This window comes from Ursus americanus, chromosome 19, assembly GCF_024610735.1.
Source record: "Ursus americanus isolate L20-20 chromosome 19, mUrsAme1.1.p, whole genome shotgun sequence".
NCBI classification, from domain to species: domain Eukaryota; kingdom Metazoa; phylum Chordata; class Mammalia; order Carnivora; family Ursidae; genus Ursus; species Ursus americanus.
In genome coordinates this window covers 19,330,480-19,341,198 of record NC_142145.1, presented here as the reverse complement: position 1 = coordinate 19,341,198, position 10,719 = coordinate 19,330,480, and the positions used below count along the sequence as shown (strand labels likewise).

The window sequence follows — 10,719 nt, the reverse complement described above, 5'->3', positions numbered from 1 at the left end:
CACATCTGGTTGTTTACATCTGGATTAAGAGTCAACAGAGTCAACCAGAAGTGGTGGGGTGGGTATTGAGAAAGTATAAATACAGTGTGATATTAATTGTGGTTAACAATATCCAGCTCTTCACAAAGTGATACAAAATAAATCCTCTTAGATTTTTAACTGAAAAGATTTAGCTGAGAAGGTTCTGCCAAACAGTCGACCAACTGCTCCAAATGGTTAAGGCTGACCTGACTTAGCAAAGCCGCAGCGTAACCAGAGACACTGGCGCAGTTCAGAGCTCTTCAAATGCATAGCTTCAGTGTTACACGCACATTAATTATATTCCTTCAATTAGTTAATCCTCTAGACAGTTTTCTTTTTGTTTTGCATGCATCCCGTTCCATTTTCATTAAGGGCATCTCTTCCTTGGTCAATCATGTGCTTTGCTTTTCAATTTGTTTTTGTTAAAATTTTTTTTTTTTGTATGTTTTGTTTGTTAAGCTGTCAATACCTCCAACTTGGAAAATGAAATATAGATGTGGTTTTACTGACAGAAGAGAATCAGAGCTATATGGACAATGCAAAATGAAATGAAACAAGTGTCAGAAACAGTTTATAAAAATGGCACATTTATTGCTACAGAACGGTCATGTACATGACTTCATCGAATAACTACAGATGGGAAACAGGTAATGGCCTAGACCAAGCTGGGTTTGTTTTTTGTCTTGAAGGAACTCCAGCACACAACCTGTTTGGACACTTCTACAAATCAGAAATACACCAAAAACATGAAAAAATCGAGGCACTCAGCCACACATTGAAAACAAGGTGTAACTGTTTATCTTTTTTTTTTGAAATGTTTTCCCTTTTTTTCTTTTTTTAACAATTTTTTTTTTAGTTTTTAATGCTGCAGCTATGTGTACAGTCGCAAAAAATTTCCCCGCTGCGACCTACAACTAAAAAAACAAAATGAAAACAAAAACAAAAACAACAACAAAAAAAAAACCAAAAAAAAGCTACCATACAGTTTCATCTCAGTAACACATGGTAAAATAACATCTTTTAAATAGTAAAATAAAGTAACAAACTTTTACTCATAATGATTCCAAAAATCTACAAAGAAGAAATATTCAGAATCTGACAATTTTTTTTTGTAATATTCATGGTATAAAAGGATTGCTCCTGCGAAAAATAAGCCAAATATATTTTTTATTTTTAAATTTAGTTTTTTTTTTCCTACTAGGGTGTACTACAGTCTATTTTATAGCAAAAAGAGCACTAGACAAACAAAGCTTTATAACAAAAAGCCAGGCACTGATACATGGTAAATCTCTGCTTTTTTTTTTTTCTTATCTTCACTTAATTGCATCACAAGTAACAAGAATGAAAAAGGCCACAGTTCATATATTTTCACCATTACATATGTCTATAATACTTGAAATGAGTATGGCAAAACCAGCACTGCACAAACATGAGTCCACTTCAAGTCCCATGAGAAAGAGCATGTCTCTAAAGAAAAACAAACAAAACCAAAGCAAAATAAAAAGAGAGGCCTAAAGGCCTTGGTGCCCCATTGTGTTGGAGTTCATCATATTCCATCTTGACCTTTTTTTTTTTTTTTTTGTTTCCAGTCAGCCAGCAGACTAAATTTTTGTGCTTGTTTATGCTGAAATTGTCTCATTCCTGACTCAAGTTCACTTTTGGACACAGATCATATTCTGCCTGTTGGATCCAAGACGAAAATCCTCTTAACCCCAAGTCTTGGTTCAACCCCCTCCCCACCCCCCAACCCCTCATCAAAATAAAGATCACGAATAAAAAAAAAAATCAGGAAAAAGGAAAAAGTGAAAAACAAAAAGGAATCGGAAGACTGAATCAGAACCAGTTGTGTTACTGGGTGGACTGACAGTTGTATAAACATTAGTGTTCCTTGCAGCTACACAGAAGACAAATGGTAAAAGCTTCTAGGTGAACAGATCCCTATTCTGCATATTCATAAATTACTTGAATGTGGAGGTGGATCAACTGTCCAAGTTGCTTTTAAAGTCCACGTCTCTTCACCAGATCCCCAGCCTAAGTAGCATCAGATACACGGTATATATGGACCCTTACGAAATTCTGTAGAGTTCGCTAATCCTGTCTTCTGCTAAGTATCATTCGAAAATCCAGCGCAGGATACCAATATCTTACCTGGGTTTGATAATTACAAAACAACGACAAGAAAAAACACACTAAAAAGGCCACATTCCCTTCCACCTTTCTTTTTCTTTTCTTTTTTTTTTTTAATGGGGATACAACCCAATTAATAGGTAGAGGTGCAGATCATGTTTCTCCACCAAGCAAAAGTAGTGAGCAGCTTTGGGTGGCCATTAGAAAGTTTTTCGCTTATTTCCAAAGGGAATTCGACAATAGAGGTATTACATTACTGAGTAATGAATACATCAAAGCTGGTGAATAATAAATTGCAGCTTTTACTCTGTTTGAGTGAGAACAAAATATAAAGCACCAATTTAAAAAATAATCGACTACAATTTAATTTTTTTTTTTTTTGCTTTGCTTACAGGTTTGAAAAACTTTAAATCAGCTCTATGAAGCACCTTTATGATAACACGTATCAAGAGTGCCTTTCTTAAAATGTACATCAGTGCAGGGAGTGTTTCCAGTTCCCTAAAGAGTAAACACCATATTTTCTTCTGTACACTTATCCTGAATGTGATCAGAGTAGTCCTGCTTCCTCTATAATATCGTTCCTAGGGATACCCGCCTTGGTAGACTATATAAAATGAGTGCAGAATGTACCACTAAAAGGAAATCTTCAACATACTGAGGGAACAAGTTACACATGGTTTCCATTGTTCAGGAGGAGGGGAGAGTACACAACGTTGTCTTCCACGCCCTTCTTTGAGCCCCTTTGTTCGTCCACTTCACAGGCAAGCCTCAAAATAACTTCATGAAGTTTGATTTCTGCTATTCTCCTAAGGTTTGAATCCACCTCCACATTTTAGGAACTTATCAACAAATCAAAGTATTTTAGTTTTATCGCTACTGAACATATTTACAGTTTTCAACACACATACAGCTAATCAAAATGTTTATGGGTTTGTAAAAGATGACCACGTGGTAACTATCTTATTTGTTCTTACATTTTCGGAAATGAACATAAAATTCAGATTCTTGTAGCTCACTATTTCATTTAAATGAGACGTTTTTTAAACCACACAGTTTAAAAAAAAACAACAAAAACTGATACAATGTATTAAAACACATAATAACAAGAGTCTACATGTAAAAATATAACTTTTACATACACGATTTCAAAATAATGATACGTTTGCCATTTGTTGCATAAAATTTACAAATGTATTTCATTACTATATAACTGGCAAAACAGGAGAACAGATGGAACATTTAGACCATTTCGATGGATTTATGGCATTTACTCAGTGCTGATAGGTGGAAAAACTACTTGAACAGGGATTTTTTTTTTCTTAATACATGCCAAGATTGTGTGGCTGTAAAAATAGAAACGAGTTAGAGACAAAAGGATGCTGACAAATACTTAACTAGGAGCACTATTTGTTTACTGCACTATACACCAAAGTCAATCATTATAAAGATTCACGATGGAAGTTGGTTCAATTGTGCCCAGACGTCAAAGCTAGCTATCTGATGAGTTGCTGTGCCATAGCTTGATCTATGTTTCTATCAAATATGTTAAGTATAAACTTCATTCATACTGGCCAGAGAAATACTGCACTACCCCTCCTCAAGAAAGTGCAACTTAATGCTTTAGGACTTATAAGGCTTGTTATAATGCTGCATGATGATTGAATATTGGCATTTTTCAGACGAAGGAGGAGGCAGTTAAGTCATCTACATCTTAGTAAACCCATTTGGAAAACAAAAAATCAAGAAAGCAACAAAATCAATCAGCTCTGTCACACTACTTGCAATTTTCTCATTTGATGGTTTTTGAACTTTACTTGTTTTTTTTGTTTTTGTTTTTTTCCAAAAATCTGACCATGTACTCAGAAACGCCTCACTGCACACTACTTCGGCTACACATGTAGGTAACACTGGAATCATTTTGTTAAATCACAGCCACTTTGATTATGTTATGTTTCCGATGATATAAACATTGGAAGGCACAGTGGTAACATTGTAGCATTCTAACCTTGTACCTCTGAAAATCCCAGAATAGGGTCACAAACGCAACATTACAGTTCAGACAAACTCTTTTTGCCATGTCTTGGTAATGCTGCTTGTAATATCTACACATGATGTGACTTTTAAGTCCTGTGTTCCCAAAAGACTGGAGAAACAACTTTCTACTTATTTATGAATGAAAAGCAACATCAGGGTCAGCATTTGATCCTGCACCACCCCTCCGGAAGCAGAGTTGGCACTACAGGTTACGATAACAAACCAGGGAAAGGGACAGAAATAAGACCAGAAAAAAAAAAAAAATCCGTATTTACAGTAAAATCTTTCTTTTAAAAAAGTTAATCAGTACTATTTTTTTACAGGAGAAAAAAGTCTGAAACAAATGAACAAAAGCTTACCATAGTCACTAAATTTTTAATATATATTTATATATATATTTATATATATATTTGTCATAGGTCTATAAGATCCATCTGTTCCTCCTACCCTAAGGAATGGCTAATGTCATCACTTCGTTGTCATCAGGACGTTTGCTGGTTTTGTTACTAGGGCAGCCGAGCTTCCCTTATTCAATATCCAGTAATTATAAACACTAGCTGACTTGAATACCAACAAAAACGTTCATGTAGTTGTCTTCAGAAGTACACTTTTTCATTATTGCAAGTTTACAATTTTTTAAATTAAATATTTTTTTTCAGACTTACAAATTAATTATATTTTTTTTTTCCAAAAGAAGTTTAGGCACAAATGCATTGTTCCACAGTGTGGAAAGATTGCCATTCAGTCTCTGGGCTGCGTCTCAGCCTGCACACGCCGCTTTGCACATTCTGAATGATATGTTAGAGGGTCACCCCTCAAGTTGCACTTTTTTCTTTCTTTTTTTTTTTTGTGTGTTTTTCGGTTTTTTGATAATTGGGAATGCTGAAACCTCTTGCGTCTGCGATTCATAACTACTCAGACTTGTCTTATATTACAAAAAAAGGGGTTAAGGAGAAGTGTTTATGTGGGTTTAAGATAATACAGCTGTTAAGGAAGTGGTCTCTTGTATTAATGAAGCAATGTGGCAGCTTGGACCTGAGAAGGGAAAAAGAGAGGAGAATTAATTCATACGCGTATCACAGAAGAAGTAAATGTTTTATTTTTAAACTCTTTCTTTTTCCCAAGGGGAAGGAAAAAAATGTGTTAATTTGGGGGAAAGCTGACTTTCCTGGCTGTCGTCTTGGTGAAGAGGGACTGACCAGGGAAAGGATTCCCGAAATGCTGAGAACACACTTGCCCTTTTACATCTGTCCCATGTGGTTCGACGCATCTCCCATCCCAGGGTGCGGGCCCGCCAAGGAGAGCGGGGGAGGCTCCGAGGACACCTTCTCTTCCTCCCTCCTTTTCAGACACGCGGCTTTCGGGTTCAGATTCCTTTCTGCGGAAGATGGAAGCAGAGCGTTTCGTTAGCGCCGCGGCGCCTGGCGAGGGCGGGCGGGCCCTCCTCCGCGCACCTGCGGACCCTGCTCCCGACGGTCTACGGGCCAGAGCGGACGCGAGCGCTGCGAAGGGCGCTCTCCAGCCACCGGCCCAAGTTCCAGGCCCGAGGGTACCTATGGCAACGTCGCCATGCCGTCCTCCTCGGGAGAGAATCCTGTAACTTAACTGCGGGAGGCGGGGATCCGCCCTCGACCCCGCCGCTCCGAACGAGGCCTCAGGCTCCGCTACCTGCCCCGGCTCACGGCCGGCCAAGTCCACCCCCACTCACTGCGGCTGCGCGACCTGGGGGCGGGGCGGGCTGGCACTGACCTCGGACCTGCTGCTCCAGGCTGAGGATGACGGCCACGGCCTGGTGCAGGATCAGGAGCTTGGTCTGCGGCTTGTCGCTCTTCAGGTGGAGCTGCACCATGCGGCCGAGCTCCTTGAAAGCCTCGTTGATGTCGCGGACGCGCAGGCGCTCGCGGGCGTTGTTGGCCATCCTCCGCTCCTTCTCGCGCTCTGCCTTCTGCTCGGGGGTCAGGTCCTCGTCATCGTTATTGCTGTGGGACAAGAGGGAGGCGACATTTTCTAATGGTGTGGGGAAAAAGAAGCTATCTAAGTTAGTTTTCTTTTGTGCCGGAGTTTTCAGGGGACGTGTCCGTCTCCGGTTGCTGTCCGTGGCAGAACTGCACATCTTGGGGCTTGCTAAAATGGAGGTGACAATCCGTACACGAGACATTCGGTTTCTCCCAGACATTCAACCCAAACAAAACAGAAGAAGTTAAAGTGAGGGCCCCGAGCGCGCCCAAGCTGATGTAGGGGGCAGAGGGGCAAACACAGCTTTGATCAATGAGGCTACACTCTGCAAAGCAGGCCACGGTCAACTGAGCCTTTCAGCTACTCTGCACGGCCACAGATCAGAGCATTTTACACTAAAGGTGTGTGTGTGTGTGTGTGTGTGGTTGTTTTTAACTTTCTTTCAGTCGCATCTGAAACCTGAGGAAAACAAGTGTTTGAGAAAGGATCTGGATAGGTCTACACTGAACATGACGCAGCTAAACAGGAGGAAGAAGGTCCTACATTCAAGACACCAGAGCAGTAAGAGCGAAGACTGGGGACTTTTGTCCATGTTTCGCCATTAACGAGCTTTGAAGGCGTGGCCAACCCACTTAATGTATCTGAGTCATTTTCTCCATGCATTAAATAAAAAGGTTAAAAACATCATGATCTCCGTGGCTTTTCACATCACAGATGTTCGTCATCCCCAAAACAAGTTGGGAAAACCTGAGTCGACATCCACTACACAAAGCAAACAAAAGAAAACAAATACCAAACACCTACTGGTTATAAATGACCATGATCTCATTGTGAGTCAAAAACGAAGTCCAAAAGCTAATCTCTGATCATGAGAACCAAAATACTACATGATTCATCGCAAAGGCACGGGTGGACCCAGTAGAATCTGGAAAGGCAAGATTACTTCTGTCTGTTTCTGGGTGTCATGCTGACAGATCAGAAACTTCTGAATGGAGGGCAAATAGGATGACAGGCCATCTGGAAAGCATGTCATATAAAAAAGGTTTCATGACATCAGGGCTTCAGATATTTCATGGGTGATTACATAAAAAAAAGAGGCATGGGAGATGTGTTGTCTCAGAAAGGCAGAACAGAATGGAGAACTGAGTGGTATAGATGGAGTTAACATGAGCAAGAAACTTTTTGGGCACAAGAGATGTCATAAGACATATACAAAACGAAGGAAAACTTCACTGAAAAGTAACAGACTCCTCGTGATACGAAACAACATGGAGGTGACCATCTGTAAGGATGTTAATCTCGAAGTTCAAGCGTTGGTCTAAAGGACCATGAAGGTTAAGCTCTACTTGAAAATTCCATGAATGTGAAATGTTCACAGAATAAAGATGTTAATCACCACATTTCGGATCAGGAAGACATGGGGTAAGTTATGTACACTTAATGAATGTTAGCTTAGCATGCACGGCACTGAATCTTCCACTTTGGAGAATCTCTGGGTAGCTTTCAAATTGCAGTAAGGACGAATTACAGCCGAGAAGCTCCAATTAATCAAAAATGGGAGTGGTATTCTTAGGTTGCAAGCACACGTTGCCAATACAGATAACGTACATAAGCCAAGAACACTTGTAAGGGAGGGGAAGAGGAAGACACCAAAGAAAGATGCTGTAAGACTTGGCTCATCTCCCCCTAGGTTCAACTCCCTTCCAAATGGGACCGTCCGCCACAGATGTGTGCTGGTGGACACACAACTGAACCGAACCAGCGGGGAAAGGCTCTTCCTGTGTCATTTGATCCTTCTCACTTCTTCTGCCGAACCCTCCTCCTCCTCCTCACCCATGACTTCTGCTGACAAGGAAGCCACAGTTACGATTAATTCGCATCCACATCCCACTACACAAATAGGACATAAGAAGTGAAAAGGGAAGAGAGCCAAGTCTCTGCGGGGCCCATCCTGAAGTTAACACTTAGGTAACGTTTTTAAAGATCAAACAGGTCGCCACGGCTTTCACAATGTGGGCTGGAAAGTGGGAACTTGTTTTCCAAAGGTATTCAGGCTAACAACTAATTATAATTGGTTATTCACTCATAAATAATAAATAGATTGGTTATGCAAAGAAAACTGCCTAGCACTGCCTTACTTCACAGGCTCAGAGACATAAGCAAATGTCACGAGAGTAACCTTTTAAAAGAAGAAGGTTCTTAACAGCAAGTGAAAATGTACTGAAACCTCCAAGAACCTATTAATATGCACAAGTCACAGCCACTAGTTAAATTACTAAGAACTGAGTGGACTGACAGAGACGATGGTAGGGATGTGAAAGCCCCTCCTTAAAATCTCACCAGTGTGGCCATGAGTCAGGAAACTCTGCGGGGATGGTGGGAGGGGAGGGGTAAGGAGCTTTTAGGACTTTTGGAACTTTGAGCAGGACATGTTATAAAATCCATCCCAATCATTATAAAGGCAATATGAAAAAGTGGCATGTTCTTAATTCCTAAAGGACATTAGATCTAACCCCGAGAACGACAGCTTTTAAAAGGGGATATGCAATCACAGCACAATTGATTTAACAAATAAAAACAACCCAAGGGAATTGAGGCAAAGAACATGGGTGTCACGGTGTTCCAAAACCATCTGATCACCAGATTAGGATGAGCAATCCAGGAGATAGATTCTAATTGAAAGATATCAGATATTTAAGAAAACCAATCAGAAACTATTTTCCTGCAGTTGTATTTTCTGTAGAAGGGAGTATCTGGGAGAAAAAAGTGAGCAATTTAGGTATTAATATATATATCAACATGTTTATAAAGCTGGGAAGTCAGTATTTTCTCATGTTCAAGATAAGAAAAAAAGTCATAGTTGCAATATACCTCATTTGAGTTTTCAACATGGCTAAGATCTTTTTTTAGAAATATTTTGGAAAGATCATTTCTGACCAAATTCGCAGAATACGTACAGTTTTAAAAAAATCAACCGTTTGCACTTGAATCCGTTACAAATTGTCTGTACTGCGTGCAATTAGCACGAGGTCCAAATTCGTAAGTGCAAAGACATTTTGGGCTTCACTAGAGGACCAGTACCTGAAATGATACTCTCGTACCTCTAGAGCAAGCCTTTAATTTTCTTTTCAGCTGTAGATTTACCTGCCAGGAAAAAACTGAATAGTTTCTTCCTGTTCTGTTCACTTCATCAAAGTCCAATAAAGGAATTAAATGAAGCGACAGTATCATATACTGTTACCTAGATCTTGACCTAGTAATCGATTTGATATCCTTCTTGTCGTCATCTAACTTCTTGTCCTCGGAAGATTTCGTGTCTTGCAGGTTCTCATCGCCCTCGTCGTCGGATTTGATCTCAGAGCTGCCGGAGGAGACGCTTTGGCCCTGCAATCCTGGGGGCATGCCTACAGAAAAAAAAAAGAAAAGAGAGAGAGAGAGACCAGGTGACGCTTCCACCGAAGACTCGAGGCACAGACGCGCTCTGCAGCTAGCGGAGCTGCGGGCTATACGATTCAGGCTGCTGCACTGTGATCCTTCTGCCGTGGTTTTTCATGCTATCTGGTGAAGTTTCAAAAATGCACCTGTGGAAGCAAGTTTTCCCTGCATTGGCTCCGAGGTTAAATTCTATTTTGCAATCTTTTGGAGTAGATGGTAATTTCACTGTCTACAAAACATCAACTTAATTGCAATGAAAATCATAATCATGAAAATCACACACCTCAATGTTCTGATTAAGAACCCAAGTAAATATCAGCTATTATATTGAGTTTCTTCCATATGCAATGATTTAATAGAAAAATGTCCTTAAAATATAATTCCCAGGGAGTACGCTAAATACGTACAGTCAAGGCTTCATTAGATATCCTAATGATATTCTGAAATTAGGCTTCTCTTATCCTCAAGGAGTAATCAGCATTTAAAAATGGTACATATGGAAAGCAGTTAGCTGCTCACTGAAGAAATTTCTAGCTTTACCACTGCTCAACTTTCAAGATCACAATGCATTTCACTTTTCAAGATCATAGTACACTTTAGAGCATGCCCCTCACGTATCCACTTATTTCTACGCTAGAAGCATGTCTACTGGGTATTCTCCTCTATTTGTAGTCACTCCGAATTTGGTCTGTGGTCCAGGAGCATTCTTATCACTGGAGCCCATTAGAGATGCAGAATTCCAGACCTCCTGAATCAGAATCTGCATTTTCACAAGATCGTCAGGTCATGCCTTTTACCCTGAAGTGTACACGAAGAAGCAGGGCTCTCTCTCTCCACACATATGATTAACACTCAGATGTGTACAATGTTTAGCAGGTGAAACAAAAGCTCCTGCCTATCCCCATGGCAGTGTTACCATCTTCATTCCGAACAAGGGGCGGGGGTGGAAATGAGAGAATGTTATTTAAGTGTCTGAGAGTCCATGGGCCAGCCAGTCACCCAGGGAGCAGGGGACTCAGGTCTGGGCCCTGCACCGTGTCACTTCCTGGGGTCACGAAAGCTGCCTGGAGTCCTTGGTTTGAGGCAATCATTGCGGGGCGAGATGAAAAGAGTGAAAATCATTCCACCAAGTTCCAGTTTTGAAAC

At 40.5% G+C, this 10,719-nt stretch overlaps 1 protein-coding gene across 19 annotated transcripts in view; it reads right to left on the bottom strand.

The window, feature by feature from the left end:
- Positions 1-591: 591 nt before the first annotated feature.
- The window catches only part of TCF4 (transcription factor 4), a 348,341-nt gene continuing 338,213 nt past the window's right edge, over positions 592-10,719 (bottom strand). For 14 of the 19 annotated variants that reach the window (XM_045790146.2, XM_045790153.2, XM_045790147.2 and 11 more), the window contains 4 exons: positions 9,380-9,542; positions 5,932-6,161; positions 5,420-5,560; positions 592-5,217 (listed from right to left, as the gene is read on the bottom strand). In XM_045790146.2, the coding sequence (XP_045646102.1) occupies positions 5,424-5,560; positions 5,932-6,161; positions 9,380-9,542 (530 nt within the window). In that variant the 3' untranslated portion in view covers positions 592-5,217; positions 5,420-5,423. The remainder of the gene's footprint in view (positions 5,218-5,419; positions 5,561-5,931; positions 6,162-9,379; positions 9,543-10,719) is intronic. The other 5 variants (XM_045790150.2, XM_045790152.2, XM_045790151.2 and 2 more) reach the window with 1 other exon arrangement.